This window comes from Accipiter gentilis, chromosome 21 (assembly GCF_929443795.1).
Source record: "Accipiter gentilis chromosome 21, bAccGen1.1, whole genome shotgun sequence".
Taxonomy (NCBI): Eukaryota; Metazoa; Chordata; class Aves; order Accipitriformes; family Accipitridae; genus Astur; species Astur gentilis.
Genome location: NC_064900.1, coordinates 4,301,661 through 4,323,287, shown reverse-complemented (window position 1 = coordinate 4,323,287; position 21,627 = coordinate 4,301,661). Strand labels below are relative to the sequence as shown.

The window sequence follows — 21,627 nt, the reverse complement described above, 5'->3', positions numbered from 1 at the left end:
GGAGTGGAGCCAGGGCAGGTCTTGACCTCAAGGCTCCCCCAGGCTCCTCTGTGCTTGTTTTATCTCCTGGTCTCCGCAGGTACAAAAATTTGACGTGTAGGTTGCTGAAAGATCTAGGGGAGATCAGCAGCTCTAAGATGCAGATATTTTGGTCTGGGTTTTCCTTTGCAGAAATTAGCCTCAGGCCTGTGATGAGGCTCTCCTACGAGTTTCCTTCGTAGTCAGCAGAGTAAAAGAGGCATCCTTAGGGGGAGATTTAGAGCCCAAATCTCTCTCAATGTGTACAAGAAGGCACCCTGAGGGTCTCCTTTATTAACAGTAGTAGCAGCCAGTAGAGATTAGCCTTTATAAACATCCACTATTTCTCTACGCTTTTGGGTTGAGATCACTGAGGAAGGGAGCCACAGCAGCTGGCCTAATTGTTAGCAGTGGGGTACCGAGATTTAATTTGTTACTGCCTTTACCCACATGTGCAAATTCCACTATGAGCACTAGCCCAAAACTCCCTGGGGAAGCAGTTCCCCGCCTGAATGCAGTTCTTTACCAAACAGAGCAGCTTCCTCCAAGCTGTTTGTCCTTTCTGCTTGCTTGTTTGTCAGAAGGAGAAGAAACAGTCTCTTCCGAAAGGCTGAAAGTACAGATTTTCATGCAATCACGTGATTCCAGTAGCTTGGGCTTTATGCAAACACCCAAAATTGCAAGTCTTAACACCACCAGAATACAGCCATGGTTCTAAGCTCATGAATAAAACTATCCTACAAAATTAGAAAAATAAGGTGTATCCCTGTCCTTCCCCAAAATATTAAGAAACCCCAGTCCTTGAGAGTGTGCTTTATAGCGCTCTTCTTAGCAGTGAAGAGTGCAATGCCATATTCGGGGTGGATTATGCATTGCCAAGTGCAAAATACCAGGTTTACCAGTGTGACAAAGATGCCTGTATCTGGGTTTTCTTTAACACTCTTCATCAAGGTATGTGAGGTTTTAGAAAGAAGTTACTTACTGCATTCCACATTATACTAAATATATACATACAGTTCTGCTTTTCAGTCTATATGTTTGCAGGCTTCACCGGAGTGGCTAGCCCAGCAACTCGGTGGTTTATCCTAACCCATGATAATTAGTCTATGGTCGTTGCTAACGGTATGCTATTTGTCTCCCCACACTCAGCACTGTTTGGTAAACAATTTCAGGGACAGAGCCGCTCTCCCCTGATCTCCCTAGGTGGTGTTCGCTTATTTATTCTCCACACCCTGCAGTTATTCCTCTCTCTTGAGGTTGAGATGTATAGAAGTGGCAAAAAAAAAGGGCAAAAACATTGCAGAAAAGGGGAGGCAGCTGTAGCAAAAGCCATGACCAGGCTGGGGAGGCAGGAGGCAAGGCTGGCGGGAGGCCAGCCCAGCTGCAAACCCGAGGGGCCCAGCGGATTTCTGTCCCCCACGGCCCGTGTCCTCGCCCCCCGTGGGGATGCACGGAGACGGGAGAGGAGGCAGCCGTGAGGAATTCCCTTCTCCTCTGGGGAGGATCTGGCTCCCGGCCACGGCACGTGGAGGGCTTGGGCGGCAGGCGCGAGCCTCAACCCCAAATCTGGCCGAGGGAAGGAAGGTCGAACCGTGGACCAGGAAGCAGCTGTTCGCGGCATTCCCGGGAATGCGGGAGTAAAGCCGGGTGGCAGGAATTGGGGCTGGGGCAGCTGGCGGTGGTGGCCTCAAGGGGAGGTCGCTGACCCAGCCGGTGAGGTGGGAATTCTGCCGGGAAAAGCGGCAGCCCCTCCGCTCACGGGCAGCGCCTTCGCAGCACGCTGTGGCAAGGACGCTCGGCTTCATTCCCACTGCTGCCATGCGCTGGAAGGACAATCATCAAAAAAAATCCCCATCCCTGGGACAAACAGACGGTGTGTGTCAAGCTGAACCTGTGCACAGGCTCAGCCAGCACTGCAGCCACACTGCTGGGGATGTGGGATTTCCCGAGCTCTAGCCCTTAACCGTGAGATCTGATCTTCCCATGCAACGTCGCAAATGCAGTTAGGAGCCTCCTGTTCGTGGACTGGAGTGGTTCCTTCGTGATGCTGGCATGAGGCGGACACAGAAATGACTCCTGGGACCTTGCTGCTTTGGCCATAACTGCCTTTCCTCCCTGTGTGCTCTCTCCCTCTCTCCCTCCCTAATTCTTCCCTCTCACACGCTCTGTCTTAAATCACTATTTCCATGCTATGAAGAAAGGAAATTCAAAGGATGTAGGAATTTGAAAGGGTATTCTCAGAGGTTAGGAGCAAAGAGCCAGCCCATTGGAATTACCTACAGAATCTAATCAGCCCTTTTCAGCACCTTTATTCTCTCTTTGGGCACCATCCAGCATCCCTCCCATGTCTATTTTGAAAAGCCACGGCACACTTTGTGACAGACGTGTTCTCACATTGCCCTGTAACCCACAGAGCACGTTGCCATAGTCAAGTTATAGATCTCCTGAGAAATTTCCTTTTCCACCTCCATGTGAAAATGGGCCAGGCTGTGGCCTCAGCATCTGACTGTGTCTCCAAACGAAACCCCAAATTGCAGTGTGTCTTCACTCCCAAGCCAGCGCTTTGCCTTTCACCCATACACAGCAGAGGGTGTGCACGTATGCGGACCTATGTCTGGATACACCCAAGGAAAGCATATGCACATGAGGTGTGTAGATTTGTACGTATACATGTGTGCCTGTGCGTGCATTCGTGAGTCTGTAGCATTGACCAAGTGCAAGAACTTACACAAATGTCTGGGTCTGGCTATACAGAAGTGTTGGCATGTTCTCATCTGCAGTATGCCAGCGCAGGCGCAGACCCCGCAGGCACCGCACTGGAAGTGTCCGTGGTGGCACCTGGGCTCCCCACCGCATGGTTTGTCAGCCCCATTGCACTCCCTTGCTCAGGCAAGGTCTCTCTCTGACCCTCGTACAAACTCAGAGTCCGACCTTATTAACACACACCAAAAAAAAGTGCAAACAAACAAAGCCCCCATCCCAACTCTCTCCTTCCCAATACCACATTTCTCTCTAGATTTCCCCCAAAATATTCTTACCCGCTAACCCAGATTAACAACAAGCTGCGAGCAGCCAAATGGTGATGGCAGCTTAGGACTGACCACTACCCTCCCCAGCCTTACCCACTCTTCCAGCCCAAACAAGGATTCACGCTAACACCTTTTTGCAGCTTCCCGGACAGGGCTAACGGAGCAGCAAGAGCTCAGCCGCACCAGTGCTCTCTCCCAACAGCCGCTCTCAGTGCCGGTGACTGGCAAGACTACCAACTTCACTACCAGCTTCCCCTTCCCTCTTTCCTCTTTCCTCATCTTCTTTTTCCAAATTAGCATTTCCACTCTCGCTGCCTCTTCTCTCCTCCCGGGTGGGATGCGGTGGAGCATGCTACCACGGCAGGATTTGTGCCTAACCGCTGCCCCATGTCTTGCCAGGCTGTGACACTCAGGAGATGCATTGCTTATCCCCACCACTGGCTGTTCTCAGTGTCCGGCAGCGATGATGGGAGCCTGCCTTCCTAAACCCCAGCACACCAGTCAGCATGAAACGCGTCGGTCCCCCCAGCACTGCCGAAAGATTGGGCAGACTTCACCTGGTGCAGGGAGCAAGCAAATAATGGGCAAGCAGCTAAGAGTTATTTAGGTCTAGACAAATCTGCATCCCTACTCTTGAGCACCCAAGTGACAAATGTCTTGTCCCTGTCTACTAGACCAGGCTGGCTGCAAAGGCTGGGTCTTCTTTTGGTTATCGCTGTGATAACTCATTCATGGCTGGAAATGCCAAAAGCACTGTCCTTTCCTCAGGGTGAAATGTGATGAGGATGACATGGGAATGCTGGATCTCTCTTCAGTTGTCTCCAAGTACCAAGGGGATGCATAAAACATCAGAACTACTGCAGTTCTCACTAATTTCGCACAAGATATTTGCAAAGATGGCTACCAAAGAGAGATATATATATATATTCTTTTGATGTTCGCTTTTGACTAGTGAAGGGCTTTAAAAAAATGTAGCTCCCATCACCCTTCCCAAGCCCATTCATTATTCCTGTGGCTGGTTTTTGCACCAGCAGATGAAGAACACCAAGCACAAGCACTTGTGCTTTTGCCAGAGACTTGCTCAAGTCTCCAGTAACAGGAATCACGACTTTTGGCAGACTTGTACTGCAATGGGTGAGGGAGAGGAAGGTGAGAGACATTCCTTTTCTGCTGGGCTCCTCAGCCCCTCTCGGTTCATCACAGGCCAATTAATAGATATGTCTCTGCTTGACTTTGCTCAGCCTTAATAAGACTGAATTTGTTAAAAATCCAGAGGGCCCAAGGAAATGCAAAAGTCTCCCCACTTTTCATGTTATCCACAGTGTCTTGCGGAGTAGCCAACACCTACACTTCTGTTTCCAAAAAAATCCCAAGCTAAATAAAATGAAAACGGATCCAACCCAAACCAGTGGATTTTCCCCATGCAGTGTAATTAAATGAAAATAAAATTCATTTACTCTCTTTTTCTAGTCACTACATTCTTCTTATACGTATGTTCAAACAGCAGTCCAGCAATCCTAATATTTATACTTACATACTTCCAACTTGCCCATCCTCTTTAAAGTTCAAGTATCTCGTAGAAGTGAGTCATTCATCCACCCTTTCGAGAGTATAATAATAGAAATTCTTTAAAGCTTTGTGTTTTCAGCACAACTGCATTCCGATACGATCTAAGTCACATAGACACCCTCTGGTCCCAGGAGGACCGAGGAACAGGTTTGGCTAGAAAAAAAAGTTTTCCTCATGTGATGGGCACCCTACCAATCACGCAGCACTTTCCTCAAGCAACCTGGGCTCTTTAAAGCCCAGCAGAGGTGGGAGAACGGGACTTTTTTCGACTTTGCAGGTGGTCAGGATTTCTTCTGGGAAGCATCACGAGAAGGGAGGGGTGAGTGCCTTGCTTTGGTCATCGTCTTCCTCTTAATGAGGCACATGAGCAATAAGTATCTGTTAGGAGAAAAGGAAGCTTTTATGTGTAATGGTTTTTATTTTAGTCCCCGGGCTGTGTTTAGTATGTGGGAGTCTGGTACCTGGATGAGGTTAACTGCAGAAGATTATTCAGTATTTCATTTTTCCTACCTCAGGCTGTGTCTTCTCTATGGCTGTTTTAATTTGTTTCATATTTTTTCTCCTAAAGACTGGGGAGGAGGGAACTGAAAAATTAAATCTGTTGCAAATATATCTGAGTGTAAAAAAAAAAGAAAAATTATTGCAGAGAAAGATGAATCCTGTAATTCCCCCTCACTTGTGAAACTGGGAAATGAAAAAAAAAAAAAACAACCTTGTTTTGGCTGTGCTGAACTAATGAGGGAGAGAGGAAAAACCTACCTCCCAGCTCTGTTTCCGAGGTAATTATGCTTGATGATGATTTACCAGCCACTCTGCTGTTCACATAGGCTTCATTTCATAGCAATCTCTCTCGAAAGGAAACTTAATTAGTCTCTGACCCCTGCTTGATGCTGAGCTTTGTTTTTGCTTTATTTTTCTCCCCTGGTAGCATGAAATAACTGGCTGTGTCTTCCTTTTCTGAGTGTGGTTGACTCCTGGAGCACAAGCTGTTCTCTGTCGGAGGCGGCTGCATTTTGGGGCAGGTGGAGCGATGGGGAAAGTCCGGCGGGGCAGGACAACTGTGTGGTTTTGTGTGCGCTGGAGGTGTTTGCTCTAAAATAAGTAAATAACAAATTGACACTTGTAAAGCATTTGGCTTTTTAGAGCAGAGTCCAAGCAACTCATCGATAACATATATAATTGCATCCTCTTAAAAACTCTAAAACTCTGAAGATGCCCCAAGCACTTGGAAACTACCTTCTTTTTAAGCCTCTTAGGGGCTAAATTTTCCACTAAAACCAATTGAAAAAAGAAAAAAAAAAAGTAGGTTTATTGCTGTCTGGTCCCTCAAACCTTGATGCGTCAGAGCCCGCAGCAGGTCAGGGTGCTGGCAGGTCTATGGTTCATGGAGGCTTTCCATGGCACCGGCACCGGCACCAGCACCGGCACCTCCGGCATCAGTTCCACCCCAGTGGCTTCCCTCCATCAGCGCCCCAGCCCCAGGCACCTCGCTCCTGCCTGTAGAGACATGATCTCCAACCAGGACCAGGGGAGCATGAGGGGCAGGAGGTGTGGTGCCTGGGCTTCTGCACCGGAGGGGGGGTACAAGTAAAAACCAGGTTTCTGCCGTTGAAGGGTTGGGTTTGTTTAGTTGCGCTCGAGCGGCGCGGAGCCCTTCGGCCAAGGTGTGTAGAGCCCATGAATAATAAAACAAATGCGTCCCTTGTCTCTGCCTTCTTACGCCATGAGAATGCGATGTCCTGCACAGGGATGCTGAAGCAAAGGGGGGTAGTAAGGGGTGAGGTGAAGCCCCACTGCCATGGTGAGAGACCTCCAAGAGCAGGGTGTAGAAACAAGTGATGCTCACAGGGGTGGTTTTGGATATCCCTTGGTCACACTGCCGTCACTCCACCATGACATCTGGCATGAAATGCAAGGCAATCAAAATGCGACCCGCTTCTGCATGGGGCGATGCCAAACCAATTTTATTCATTGGCTTTTTTTGGCTAGAGATGGAGTAGGACTAGACTAAGCAGGGGACATTCATCTGTAAGGCTACTGAAATCCTGTCCCAATCTATAGAAAGAGAGGGTGTGGAGATTTCAAAACACCAGCCAGCCCAATGTGTGTGAGGGATACACAACCGAGACTGAATCCTGCTTGACTCCAGGAATTGCTGCCAGCAGGGCTTCCTTGGAAAGCCTCCATGGGGTTGTCACTTAAAATACAAGGGCAGAAGCCAGCCTCTGCAGAAAGGAGCTTAGTTTTCAGCTCCCACATTTGTGCTGCAGGTCTCACAGAGTCCCTGTGAGTAGAGGAAGGGAGGATAGGTGAAGAAAGCTCCAAGGGCATAGAAATAACAGATCCGTCTGCACCTTGTGGAGGAATAAGGGGACGCAGCCTTACCACTGCTCCTGGGCTCTGAGAGGCTCAGCTGGACCCCCATGAGTGTCAGGAGTGTTTTGGGGGTGTGAGGGGGGAGATGTTGCGGTCTGGGTTGTGACCAGGGCATTAAGAAGAGGAAGAAGGATGTGCTTCAGGAGGGACGTAGGTTTTTGTGGTACAACGGGAGCAACAGACGCCTTTCCAAAACTGCTTGGAGCACAGAGCAAAGTCTGTGGTAGTGATAATTGAGTACCTGGGACCTAGATGGGTCACGGTTAAATGGCAAGGTGCCCAGGACGTGCTGAGGAACACCGGGTCCATCCAAGCTCAAGGCTGAAATCCCAGGACCTGGCCACCTTCTTGTGTGGAGATTTTGGATAACGGTTGCAGCTGAAGCTCCGGTTTCCTCAAGGTTTTCCCTGAAGCCCCAGGAAACTGTATTTGGGTCATAAAACTAATCTTAACAAGCCCGCAAAGAAGGCTCCTGTACCTCCAAACTGATTTGTGTCCGCAGGCAGGAGCTGCTGGCGTCTGTCTCTCTGGGGGCCAGGAGGAAGAACCCGAGGGGGGTTGTGAGTCAGACCTGCATGCAGCTTGCCTCGGGCAAGCCGGCCAAGGTTTTCTTCATGCCTCCGTAATCATGCACCTGTGCCAAGTGCTGTGCAAGCTGTTCTTCCTTAACGCAGCTTACCTCTGGGGCGTGAGGAGCAGGCGGCAGGTGGAGAGCCCCAGATCTCCCCCGGCTTCTCCTCTGGGGTGTGTTGGATGGGTCAGGTCTCCAGGTGCCTAGCTGTCGTCGTGGCCTTGGAGCACCTCCCCAGTGGCTCAGCTGTGATGCCGGTACTAGACCCTTTACAACGGAGAAGGAGCCAGACAAGGGGTTGCCACATGTGGCACAGGGGAACAAAGCGGACACCGAGAAACGGACTCCTTGGAGGCAGAGGGAGAATTCATACTGCAACATCATTACAGTGTTTATTTTTAGGTTTACAGTAAAGGCTCTTCCTTCGCTTTTCCTCTTCCCGGTCTCTCTGCTTCCCTCTGCCCCGCAATCCCATTGGACTTAGGTAGGGTACTGGAGAGCCTTAGGTTGCCTAGAAGCTTGCCACCCTCCAGTTGATATCTGTGTGGTGGCGACCGTGTCCAGCTTTCCTCCCAGCTACAGTAGCCTAGGAGATGGGCTTGCCACAGGAGAAGAGCCTTGCTTTCTTGGACTGCCGTGACTGTAGTAAGACCTACCTAAGGAGAGGCAAGAGCGAGCCAGGTCCTGCCTGCCAGGGAGGAGAAGAAAGCCAGCTTGTGGGGAAGCAAGCACATGGGCTGGGTGGACAGCCCACGTACGAGGTGTGAGTGCTGTCGTTACACGGCAGGGGGGTCTGTAGGAAAGAAAGGGAGGGAGAAAGATTCCTGCAATGTAAAGAAAAGGGTTGTGACTTTGTTAATCACACTTGGTATGATCTGTCATGCTAGCCACATGGCACACTCAACACTGTTATCTACATGGTAGCTGGAGCAGACCTGCTTTTCCATGTAGTAGTCAGAGTTCATGTGCCTGCATTTGAGCAGGGAAGATTTCCTTGTTTTTTGGACTGCCCCCTGACTTGTGATGTCTTTTAGATGGCAATAACTAAAGGCTTTTTGAAAATCTCTGGAGTTTGCAGCACAAAGATCCATGAGCCAGGCAGTGGTCTCTCCAGCTTTCAGATGAGTAGAGGACCAGTGTCCGTCTCAGGTTTGGCAGACTCTGCAGCGTTGTATTGTATACCACATGTGGCCAAACATTGCCCAGACCCAGATTTGACCTGCAAAAGAGTTTTATGTGGCCCCCCTGGGCGTCCTGGCTGGTCAACAAGTTTGGCAGGGACAGAGCTTCAGGTTGACCTCATGAGCTTGCCATTTTCCAATATAGAGCCATAGAGCTTCAGGTATAAATAAAAATATGGGAATAAAATGGCTTCTCACTTTGGATATAATGGCCATCCCCACTCACGCTATCATGAGAAAATACTTACTGCTCTGCCCCTGGTATAATGGTGAAAGCACTGGAGAGCCCTCCAAGCCTAACCCTCAAACCACTGCAGAAAGTGTGGTAGGAAATTCTGGGTTTCCTCTGTCATTGTTGGAAGTCCTGCCTACCCTAAAAGGGCAGCTGCTGGGGAGGCTGAAGGTGGCATTGTTAGAGAGGTCCCACAACGCTCTGTTCCTCAGGAAACTCCCCTTCCTTGACAGCTGTGTCTGCTCTTATTTTCCAACAGCTTCTTTGAAGAATCCCGGAGTCAGCAACCCCAGCAAGAGAAGGCAGTAGCGCAGGTACGCTGGCAGAAGAGGGGTGTTTGAGCTGCTTTTCCTGTTGTCTGCTCAAGTTGGACCCACTTCAGCCTTTCTTTCATGGCTTATATTTTCTTAACCACCTGGCAAATGCAGCTGTCTTAGGATTGGGGTTTTTTTTCCCTCCCCCTCTCCATGCACACATGCGCTCCGTCCCTTTGAAAGAAGGACTTGGTTGGCGCTGGCATCTGGGCTTGTTTCTCCAAAAGGTCTCATACCTCTGACTAGTGCCTTTATGCCGCTCTCTCTGGAAGGGGCTGAATTCGACGCAGGATGCCGGGCCCCAGCCTGCAGGATATTGTGCTCGCAGGAATTTGGTGGGAATGCTATTTGGCCCGGCTCCCATGAGCCAGCTGCAGCCTGAGCTGCTCTCTCCCTCCCTCACACCTGACCGGGAACTAGGGTCCCAGATCCAGTTCTCGGCATGGGTGGGAGACGGGGCTACCCTTAGCAAGGTGCTGCCAAGTTACATGCTGGAGGTATGTGTGTGGGATACAGCTAAAGCGCCGTGGTTGCCAGTTCAGTCCCGTGACAGTGCTGGCCAAAATAAAACAGCCAGTGGGATGGATAGCATACCCTGGGGTAGAGCTGGCTCCTTTGGAAGAGGAGCGAGGCGAGGGCACCAAACTTCTCCCCTGCCCATCCAGGTGTAGCTGGCATTTCTAGCCAGCTGGAAATACAACACCATGAGCTGAGGTTTGCATGGGTGCTGTTGCGATGGTGAAAACCCTACCTGAAAGGGAGCCAAAGACACTGACTGCCCCAGAGTGGTCCTGATCTTCTGTAGCTCAAGTATCAGGGGGAGTTTAAGCTACCAGCTTCACACCTGGGGAATTTTTCCTCTGCAACTACTATGAAGCAAGGGGTGGGAGGTGTACAGTCAGGCTGGCAGGTTCCATCTAACTTTCTCCTCAGGGATAGTTTCTATTTCTGAGTGAAGCCTACTGTACTGGTCTAACTAAAGACTGTCTTTGGTTTTTCCCAGGTTGCATGAAGAATTAAAGATGGCTAAAATTGGTGATGGCATACGCATCTTGCAGGGTCTATTAGTCTTTGGGAATGTGGTCATTGGGGTAAGTGAAGTGGGACAGGTATGGGTGGAGGCTTCCTTCCAGTATGATGCTTCTTAAAACAGCAGGTCCCAGCCATGAAATCCCTCTTCATGTGTGAAGTCCACACATAAATAAACCAGTAAAGCATGGGAGGAGGGGGTAAAGGAGAGCTGCGCTACCTGATCAGTTGGGTGGGGAGGGGACATCAGGGTCTGATCCACAAGATCCTATGAGAATGAGTTCTAGGGGAAGAGCCCTTGCTGCTGACCAACATCTTTCCAGCCACCTCCCTCCTTGGGAAAGGTTCTGTTAATTATTTCTTAACACTCTCAAGCCCTAGGCCTGACCTCTCAGGTTTAGGCTGGGTGAGTTTTGCCTGAAATTCTTCTGTGAAGGCACAATACAAGAAAGTTGGGCAGGGGACGAGTTAAGTAGCCCCTGTTTGGCAGAACGTTGAATGAAAAGGAAGCAGTCTCTGTCTTTTTCTGTCTCTGCTATTTCTTTGGGAAAGCTCGATCTAACGGATTTCCCAAACTTGCCCTTCTCAGATGTGCGGCATTGCCCTGACAGCAGAGTGCATCTTCTTTGTGTCCGATCCCCATGGTCTCTACCCTCTGCTGGAAGCCACAGAAAACGATGACATCTATGCTGCTGCCTGGATTGGCATCTTTGTTGGCTTTGCACTCTTTGCTCTGTCTATCCTCGGTATCGTTGGAGTCATTAAGTCCAACAGGACCTTGCTGCTGGTGGTAAGTGACGCAAAGTTTGCCTACCTGTTGCTGCCAAACTGAAAAAACACCGCCTTAGTTTCCCTGCTTGCCTTGGTAATCACTCACTGAGCAAAGACAGCTTTTATTAGTGATAAGGAGCCAAAGGTACTTCTTGATCATGTCTGTGGTGTCCCACAAGGTAACTCCTCTGAGGACACATGCATGAGAAGCTCCCGAACCAGGTTGAGGGAATTAATGGTAATAGCCACAATGGAGATTTAAGCTGACTGCCTTGACCCTGACCTTGAAGCAACGCAGAAGCATTTGTGCAATCAGATGTAGCTGGGATGTGGTTTAGATCCTCATTTCTCCCCACCCCTTACTGCCTTTCAGCTGTCATATACCATTCAGTTTAGAGGCTGATAAGTAATGACTTCTGTACAAGGCATTAGTATGTGTTAGTATACCAAATATGGGTGCAACTGAGAACATTAGACATCCGCAAGCAGGCAGAAATTACAGGGGTGGGAACGGAGAGCTTTGGATAAGCAAAGGACAACATTAAGACATGAGCAAATCTCTGTACAATTTCTTACTTAGTCCTTTAGGTTGGCAGTGGCAAAACTTAATCGGTGTTTGCATTAATGAAGGGTAGAGCCGAAACTCTGGAATCATCTCTCTCTTGGATTCATATGGGATGGCAGGGTGTCTGTTTTTAACAAGAGACACTTAGAGATCTGAACTCTTGTGCCAGGGAATTCACCAGCAAAGACCTGATGGAAAAGAATTCCCTTAACTCTGGATTTTAGTGTCTTGGCTGAAAGAAGCTGGGCTAAGAGGAAAACAAATGCCCTGAATCTGAGAAGAACATTATAAAATGTGGGAGGAGAAACAGAGGCACAAGAACTGCAAAGGAAATATGGGAGAGGTTAAAGGGGTTGTGCTGAGAAGGGAACAGAAACAGTGAAATAGACTGTGAGAGGTGATCCTCAGGCTCTGTTTTCAGGAAGGATCTTTGCTCACAAAGTAGGAGTGTTGAGGAAATCTGATGATGCAAAATCAGGAGGATCTGAATGACACTCTTAATTGCACCTTCTGTTTCCCCAAAGTACAAGCTCTCCTGCTAGGAGTGAACAGCTTCTTGCTGAAAAGCTTATAGCTGAGGAACGGAACTGGAAGGAGAAGACATGGAACAAGCATGAGTTGCCAATGAGATGCAACAAAGAAAAGGGCAAATGTTATTCTAAGCCATATCAGGCAAAGCATTTTCCAGAGAGGCAGGGTGGTATTAATGCCATGAGGTTCTGATGAAATCTTGTCTGTGAAATGGAGGACAATTCCAGGCATACACCTTCAAGGAAGCAGACTGCAAACCGAAACAAGCGCAGGGAAGGGCTACGTGAATGTTCAGGGGCATGGAGAAGACTGAGGAGACTAGGATAGCCTGGCCTCCTTTGCCTTGAGCAGGGTTTCAGGCTTAATCTTGAAAGAACTGCTTAACTGTTTCTCCAAGAGCTAACTCTGCTGTCTGTCTCCCACAGTATATTATTCTGATGCTGATCACTTATGCATTTGAAATGGCTTCTTGTATCACAGCAGCGACTCAGCGCGACTTTGTGAGTATTTCTTTCCTCATATATTCTTGCGACCGTGCTGGGAAATGTTGCAGTTCTAGAGCACGCAGCAGTCCTGTTCAGTGCAGTAAATGTCCTGTGTGGTGGTAGAGTATAAACTCAAAGGACTACTGCTGAGTTAGAGTAAGACCCCACAAGGAAAGTCTCCAACGTCATTATTCTAATCAGGAAATAGCTTTGTTCTTTTTAACATAGTTTTGTTATTTTAAAAAGTTTACAATCTTGTAGTTAAGGAAATAACAGCGTGGGTTAGCTGAATCATCAATACTCTGTTTAGTCGTTCGGCTACAGACTGATTAATCTACCACACATGCAGAAGACAAATCTTCAGCATTGCCCAGGCAGTGTTACTAGTGAGGGAAAGATTACATGGGTTATTAAAGATACTGGTAGGGAGGGAAATGACTTCTGGTGCTTTAGTTCCAAGCAACGTATTAAATGTAACACATAGCTTCTGCACATCTCCTGTGATCTGACATCTGGTAGAGCCTGCTTAAGAGTCGTGCTCAAGATCTGCATCTTTGTTGCTCCTGCTCCTCAAATCCTGCTCTTTATTCTTCTGTGTGTAAAAATGGGGGAGAAGCAGCATTCCTGTTCTCTAGCAGGACACTGAAACCAGCAAACAAACCCACCCCAAATAACCCTATATTTGCTTTACACGGCCACTTATTTACATAGCTCCTGCATTCTTCTCTGTTGTTTTTTTTCCTGTAGCTCACTCCAAATCTCTTCCTAAAGCAAATGCTGGAGAGATATAACAAGTCAGACGCAGACAATAACAACGACAAATGGATGGCTGAAGGGGTCACAAAGACATGGGATGAACTCATGCTTCAGGTAATAATAACATTGAAAACTCTCACTAATTACTAAATGCTCTGCAGCCCTGGAATTTCAAGTCCTCCTTGCGGCCACTCGGTAATAAAGAGGATGGCATCTGCCTTGAACCTTAGAGAAAGTCCTACCACACTCCCCGTTTTGCTCATTTATCAGATGGCAGGCTGTCAAAGGCAGGCACTTCAAAACTCTCTCCCATAAATCTGTGGTTAATGCCTAACCAGCCATGTGCAGTGTCCAGCTGCGTGCAGGGCTGTGACCTGGGCCCATAAAGACTGTTCCCTTCTCTTGCTCCGCAGAAGCACTGTTGTGGGGTGCAGGGCCCCTCCGACTGGCAGGAGTACACGTCCACCTTCCGCTCCAGCCACAAAGACGCCGACTTCCCTTGGCCGCGCAATTGCTGTGTCATGGATGCCCAAGGGTCTCCCGTCAACCTCGATGGCTGCAAGCTTGGAGTCCCCGGCTACTATAACAGCAATGTAAGACCCTCTCCACTTTTTCCAGTTAATGTATGTTGGTCAAAAGCACCTTGCTGGAAGGGAAGGAAACAATTACCAGCCTTCCTCCTCCACTGTAAGCTACAGGTGCTCAAAAGCTTTCTGGAGGAGAAGCAAAGCCTGTAGGGTCCTTGGCCATGTTACTGAACACAGGATGGGTTGTAATAAGGACTCTCCTGATGGAGAAAGAGCTATTAATAAATGCCACCCATAAGAAGTGACATCTCCAACATGTAGATGGACAGTAGCTAAATCAAACTTAGCCCAAAGATGAGTGCATACGATATGAGTGAGCAAGTCAGCAGTTCTCCTCCTCAAGGTAGAATTTTTCAATAGACGAGCTTGTCAAACAGATTGCTGGGTCATGAGCATCAACTTCTGCACTAGCAAGCATTTCTAGAAGGCATTCAAGCTTCTAAATTTGCCTGCAGCTTCCTGATTCTGGAGGTCAACTCCGTGTTGGCCTGTGTTTGGTTATATATGTACACTTGGCAAGTGGATGGCACAGGAATTTGTCCTGGAAGTGTCTGAGATGGCTCTGCTTTGTATTTGGAGCTAGAAACAGGTAGGCTATCTGCAAGCTGTCAATAAGCAGTGTAGGTCTGGCTCATCTTCTTGAGACCCTGTGAGGTACCCAAATTGCAATAGGAGAGGAGCATGCCGCCTCAGTCTCTCTCAGAGGTAGATAAGCTTGTTGCCTTGTGGTACAAGCTCAAAGCTGGTGTTGGTTCATTCACGGTTGTCTTACAGGGTTGTTATGATGCTATTTCTGGGCCAATGAACACACAAGCCTGGGGTGTTGCCTGGTTTGGTTTTGCCATCCTCTGCTGGACTGTGAGTACTTAATTGCCTCTATTTCCTCTTCTCTTTTCTTGCTATTCCACACCCAGTTGGGTGGAGGTCGATGACAGGACTGACGCATTTGATACGTCTATAGATGATAGTTATTCATTTGACACCAATCTGCCTGTAGCCTGTTCCACTAACAGGGCTACATTTACAAGTTTCCCTGCATTCTGGCTTCCACAGGTAAGGTGCTAGATGGCTTTCCAGCCTGCTGTGGCCTACTGCCATCTCAGCAATACAACACAGCAAACACAGCTTGCAGATACTTGTTTGTGAAGGGTATTGGATCACCGAAACAGTAATCATGACAGATAATTCAGTTTCTAGTTCAAAGACTTTGTATGAATGTTCTAAGTACTCAGGGTTCAGCAGCTTCATGACAGATAATCCCCAGCAAGCTGAGTGATCCATTCAAATAGTTATGGCTGCACATATCTTCTTTCTTCTCTGTGAAGCTTCTGTGCAGATAAAAAGCTTTAAGCTTCCTCTGCCTGAACGGACTTTGCTCATTGAGAATTTCTGTTACTCCCTTCTACCAGTAGGACTAATTGGGGCTGGGGGAGAGGTGGGGAGAATGAAATGGGGAGCGGAGAAACTCAGTAGTCTTGTCATTTCAGTTCTTCGTCCTCCTTGGTACCATGTTCTACTGGAGCAGAATTGAATACTGAAGGCCCAACGTCCTCAGCGCTGTCCTGAAGCACCGTGTGAAACTGCATTCGTTCATCTCCTGCTCCATTCTCCTTGGGCCATGGAGGATTTGAAGTTTTCCCACTACCTCTCCCGTATATACTTTTGCCCCTCCAAAAACTTGACACACAGAGCTGATGACTCCAGGAAAGAATTTTCCTGTCCCTTCTTTGCCCCTTGTTCTGCAGCCTTAATGCCTCCTGGCTGAGGCACAATCCTTCTTTCGCTGTGCAAGAAATCCTTGGAGCATAAGATAAGAAGCGCTCTGATTTGTTCTGTGATGACATCAGAAAGGAGAATGTCCGTATACGCTTGCTCCAGAAAAATCTCTTTCTAAAACTAGGTTGAATGTAAATCATAATGCCAAAGGCTCCAGCAAGGGCTATGCGAGCAAAACTGTAACCTCCTGTGACCAATAAAGACGGATGCTACAAGGGAGAAGACTGCAGACCTCTCTAATATATTTTATTGTTCAAGTTCTGTTTCTGGTCTCTCTTGCCCCTTGCCTTAGAATAAGGCAGATTCTTTAAGAGTTTAAGTGTGTCAGCAGTAAAGACATGTCGCAGATAAAAAGTCTGTTGCTAGTCAAGCCCAATAAAAGGCTAGCTCACTCCTCAGCAATATGCTGCCTATATTCAAGCCTACCTCCTGTCACTGATGAAACTACTGCATGTGCTCCTGCCTTCAGAAGTGCCAGTCCAGGAAAAGCTCCACTTGCTAACAAGTGACTCCTTCAAAAAGCTGTTATGTACTTCACACAAGATTTCACACATCGACGGGCTAGAATTTGTGCAGAATACGAGGGGTCCTACGCTGTAGTTGGCTTTGCAAAAACGGCTGTCCCGTGCCCCTAATTTCCATGCTTCTTGCTTCAGCTCCCTGCAGGTACATGGTCATGTCCCTTGTGTACTTCCCCTTCCACATCCCCGGATCAGGTAGGACAAAAGGCAAATAATGGCAACAAGTAACTCCTGTGAAAAATGCAAGCAAAGAGCTAACTGAACCAAATCCAGTCCTTGCATCAGCAGTTACATTACTCAATCAATTCAATAGAGACTGTTTACTTTGGCCCAGACTGATCTGGTGTCTTTCCTAGTGAAGACTTCAGTAGTTACATATGTTGTGTGAAATACGCTCCTGTATAGAGCATTTTAAGGTGAAGCCTTTTCCTAAAGTGTACTGCTTCAGGTCCTGACACTTGCCAGCTGCCTTGATTCTTCGTTTTTGTATATTCACCAAAACACTAATTAAAAAGAAGTGGAAGCGAAAATGTTTTTCTTGTTCAAGATTGTGTGTTTGCAAAGGGGAAATGATAAAGGTCTGTCTCCGGGGCATCTGGGGCAGTGCGAAGGCAGGCTTTAAAGTCCTGTAACTCCATCCTGAAGATCAGAGTGCAAAGCACCATGATGCACGGTGCTGTCTCTTGCTGGGGTGGAGGGGGAGAGAAAGAAGCAGCTGTGAGGGTAAATAGCTTGAGGAAGAAATGGGTCCCTGCAACACAGAAGGGGTTTTCTGTATGAGTGCGCTTTCAGAAAGGAAAAACCCTACAGATCAGCCACTCCACTGGTTCAGTGGGGTGGTGACTGTCTTGGAGACCCTGGACTTTTCCATAAGGAAATTAGTCTTCACACTTTTTTGTGAGACTCAAGGCATGGATAGACCATGCAGACCGTGTATGTCAGTGGTCTGGGTTTGTTTTTGAAATGGGGAGGGGGGGGGGGGGGGGTGATGGTGGGGGGGGGTGTATGTTGCTGAAAGCTACAGTAATACCTAAATCTGAAGAAATTTAAAGAGAATCAGTGTCCACCTAAGTTAGGCAGCAATAGCAAAGACTGGGTTCTCTGCTATTTACCATGAACTGCAAATCCCTGCCAACTGCAACAGCAGAGAGGAGAGAAATGGGGGAGGAAGGACTGTGCAGGCACGCAGCCTCTGTCCCTGCTCGGCCAAACCCCTCCAAAAACTCCTCAGTCACGGCAGCCTTTGTGGATAGCTGCGCTCCTGCGTAAAGGTGTTTTGCTCGGGTTATTTCTAAAACTCAAGTAGCTCTGCAAATGGGTGAAACAATTGGTGATGGGACTTTCTAGGGACTAGCAAGGTCTTCTGCATATGGATGTGGCTGGAGATATGGCCTGGAGAAAACTTTAGGGCCACAGAAGCAGGTAATTTCAAATATTATTTTCCTCCTCTGGTCTTTTGCTTCAGACCCAGAGGTCTCTTCTTTCCTGCTACATCTAAATGTGGTGTGACTGTAGCACTGCCTCCATACAGAGGAAATCCTGCAGGATTTTGCATGAGAAAAGGAACCGAAACTACTCTGAATAGACTATTGAAGTATTCAACTGCTCCAACCAGTTGCAAGTGATACCATTGACCTATTGCATAAACAGCAGCTTAGCTGATTAAGTTTGGGTTCTTCAAATTTGCTTTCTGCTCCTTAAGCCTTTCCCTCGCATTGCACTTTATGACTTATGTTTTAAAAAAATAAAAGCTGTGATGAACAAGTGACCTGGGCAGTGGTGGATCTGTGCAGAAGTGCCTAGCATGCCAAAATGCAACCAGAAAAACACAGCTTTATCTACCTGAACTGAGGAGGAAAAAGAAAACTGGACTGATGGCAGAATGATGTTGAGCAGGCTTGTGAAAAATCCTGCACAGCTTTTTCTGGTTTTTCAGCTTCTGAAGGTTGATTCCAGTCTCTGCAAGTTCCCTACCTGGGATGCCAGGGGAGGGTGAGGAAGGGATGGAGTCCATGATAGGAATGGTGGTGAACTGGTTTACATGTAGGCTGAGGCTCGTAAAGAAATCCTGGTCATTCTCAGCTGTTTGGATTGCTGTCTGAAGGTATGGATGTATGTGGTCTTCAGAGCAGGCAATATGCATATGTGCATGAAAACTGCTGGACTAAGGCAGGATGAAGAAAAAAATTCTCCAGGTGGAAGCTGTGTGGTTTGTTTGCAGATTTGATCTGTGTATTTCTTCGCTGCAGGTGTGAATATTCACAGTTCTCTCCTGAAAAAAAAGCATGTTTCATTTCTCCCACGGAGCTACCAACTATATTTTTAGATTATTAATTTATTGTAATATTCCCAGCTCTGAGAAATCAGAGTCTCACTGAGAAACATCTTCTGTTCATACTTGACAGAGCAGCGTGGCCTCCAAGCCAACAAGAATCCCAAATCCTCAGCTGCTCCCCTCCCATAAGCACACAAACATAACCTGATGTTTTTCACACTATTGAATGCTTGTGGCTGGCAACACTGAAGGTCTCTGTTCCTTCAGGCGATGGGGCAATGTGGGGCTGCCTTTGGGTATTTTGTGCCTTGCCCCCATTTTTCCAACAGGCTTTTCTACGCCTTCATCCTTTCCCCTCGTTTCTTCTGCTGCTGCATGAGATCTCTTTGCACAGGCGCTATTTCTCCTTCCCTTGCTAGCTCATATGCAACATACAATGCCCACTATGTGCTGTGCTTGCATCTGGCTACCCACCTCATTGCGAAAACCAGCAACCAGGCTGTCAGTGGCATTTGGTATCCTCTGACTCAGATGATTTATTCCCCATTCTGCTCGCTGGCCTGGCATCTTAGTTTTTCGCATTCCTTACGACAGGGACTTGTGCCAAGCAAATGTTCATCGGGACCAAGTCTGACTTAAAACTAGCTCATAAATGAAGCCTCCTTCTCCCACTCCTTGGCAGCCCTGCCCTCTTTGGCAACTGGGGAAAGCCTCTGCAACGTGTGGTATGCTGGGAACCTCCTGCAAGAACTCTCCCTGTAATCTCAGGCATCTATCTTTAGGAGATCCTGCTGCATGAGGACTTGAGGATGACTGCTGAGGGTTTATCCTCAACAGGAAAAAAAGGTGAGGGTGTTTCTGACTATGTTAGCTTGCACGCGAGGTGAAATTCCGGCGTAGGCAAGGTCATCTGCAGTTCTTGCACGCTCACGAGTTGAGATAAACTCTGCAAGAGAGCTAAGTGATGAGCGGTGAGCTGCTCTGGCTACTCAGGGCTGTTACTGACTGTGAGTGAATGCAGGACTGAAAACCTTCCCTCTCTATTTTTTCCTAGGCAACGCTCACCTTTAGCAGGGTATGTAGCTGGCACAGAGGCTGGAGAAGGTAAAGGCAAGCTACTTCAAAATAATCCCTGAAAATAACAAGCCTAGTCTTTTTACATCTCTCTTCTGCCTCCATTGCCTGACCCTCGAAGTTTAAAGCAAATTATCTCACAATACAAATAAAGGTGAATAAAACAGTTTGTGAGCACCTATTTTTTCTGACCTAAACTTCTTCCTGACTCTTGTGAAGCAGGAGCGAAAGAAGTAGCTACCTGGTATTTTTCGGACTGATTCAACTCTATCTCATGGCTGGGATTTTTTTTTTTTTTCTTTTTTTCTTTTTCCTTTTCAGGTTTTACTTATCTGGAAACTTTCCCTGTTTAATAATCATCATTCTCCTTTCTTCAGCTCTGTTCATTCCCATGTTCCTGTTCCTTGTGGTTCATTCTTAAGCAGCTAGTAAGTTTTCTTTGAAGTCATTTTCTCTCACTGAATTCAAATATTTCCTGGTCTTTTCAGATAAGGGATTTAAATGATAGAGACATGGGTGTTCCCTGTAGCTATGGGAGAAAACAGGTCCTGTTTTAAGATATATCTGGACCCAAAGTGCACCACATAATTGCTATTAATTTTCTAGGTTTGCAAAATGTAGTTCATCTTGCACTGCAGTTTGCAAATCAGACATGAGGAAATAGCTACCCTTTTTTATTATGGAGTGAATCAAATGTCCTTGTTTTAACCCTCATGCTTTAGCTAACTTTCGGGGGCTAGGACTTGGCCAGGTCTGAGGTTCACAGCTCTCATCCATTTCTAATCCTTAACCCCGAGTCTCTTCACCCTTTACCTTTGTGGTGAGACATGTTCTTTGAAAAGTTTATCCTGCTTAGAAGGAAAATGAACTGAGAGATCTCACTGCCTTTCTCCATCTTGGCCATTATGACCCTGTTCTTTCTTCTGTTGTTGACGCCTTGTGCCAGCTTGGCCTAAGTCTGCCCCACTGGACTAAATTTCCTTCCATGCACAGCCTGCCTTCCCTTTGCTGCCAGTTGACCTTTAGTTCCATCCAGTGGGATGCCAGCTCGACACCTCCAGTGTCCCACAGCTGCTGGACTCCTGTATTGCAAGGAGGATGCATGAGACACTGGTATCAAGTGCTCTTTGGCAAGGGATTAGATTGTTTCCTGATTAACAGCCAGTTTAGGAACTTGCTTAATCCTGGTTTTGGCTTAGCTGAAAGTATCCAAGGTGTTACAGCTGGTGCTTCCAATACAACCTACCCAGATGTTTGTTCTGAGTCAGACTTTCAAACTCATAGTGATGGGAAAGCAGGCAAAAGGAATTGGCTGAAATTGTGTTCAAGCACTTCCATGTGTTTAAGCACCGCGATTTAGGGCACAGTGCTGAAAGGAGTATGACTAGGTCTGCAGTGTGACTTTTGCTTGATTTTCATGACCATGGGAATGCTGGGGGGCAGTCTGAGATTCTCCTCTTGTCTTATGCCAAGTCGTTGCTAGATTCTGTGGCACAAAGAATAAAAAAATACTGTTTCTCGTACAGCACGAATAATTGGCTATGGCTAACAACAATTACAGAGGTGAGCAGACATGGTTTTCTCTCCCACTTTGTGTGCCAGTTGCCATGGTAAGCAGGAAGCACAACGCAGGCATTTTCCTAAAGGGAAATTGAAGTCATGAAGGAGGTAGGAAAGGGAGTCAAGCCCTGAATTCAGCTGCTGAGTAGGAAAAAAAAGTATTTCATTTAACCTAATGATTCATCTGGGGTTTAGGGAGAACAAAGAGCAGGCTGAACTGCAGGTATGCCCACTGAGGCTACAACCACAAGAACCCCTCTCTTTTTTTTTTCCCCTAGGGTAGAATAACAGACAGATACTAATAATATTCATTTCCATGCTACAGCTCAGAGATTAGCTCAATGAGGGCACTGCAAGAATCCAGAGCACCAGGAAACTTAATTCATAATTTTTTTAAGTTCTTGCTT

The 21,627-nt window shown here is 47.4% G+C and overlaps 1 protein-coding gene across 1 annotated transcript; it reads left to right on the top strand.

Annotated features, from left to right (window-relative positions):
- The first annotated feature begins 4,867 nt into the window (after nt 1-4,867).
- UPK1B (uroplakin 1B) lies at nt 4,868-16,830 on the top strand. The gene is made up of 9 exons (XM_049824612.1): nt 4,868-4,935; nt 9,236-9,290; nt 10,294-10,381; nt 10,909-11,109; nt 12,612-12,686; nt 13,419-13,541; nt 13,841-14,020; nt 14,789-14,872; nt 15,502-16,830. Exons 3-9 carry the CDS (start codon nt 10,313-10,315, stop codon nt 15,550-15,552), a joined length of 783 nt encoding a protein of 260 aa, XP_049680569.1. The 5' UTR covers nt 4,868-4,935; nt 9,236-9,290; nt 10,294-10,312; the 3' UTR covers nt 15,553-16,830.
- The last annotated feature ends 4,797 nt before the right edge of the window (nt 16,831-21,627 follow it).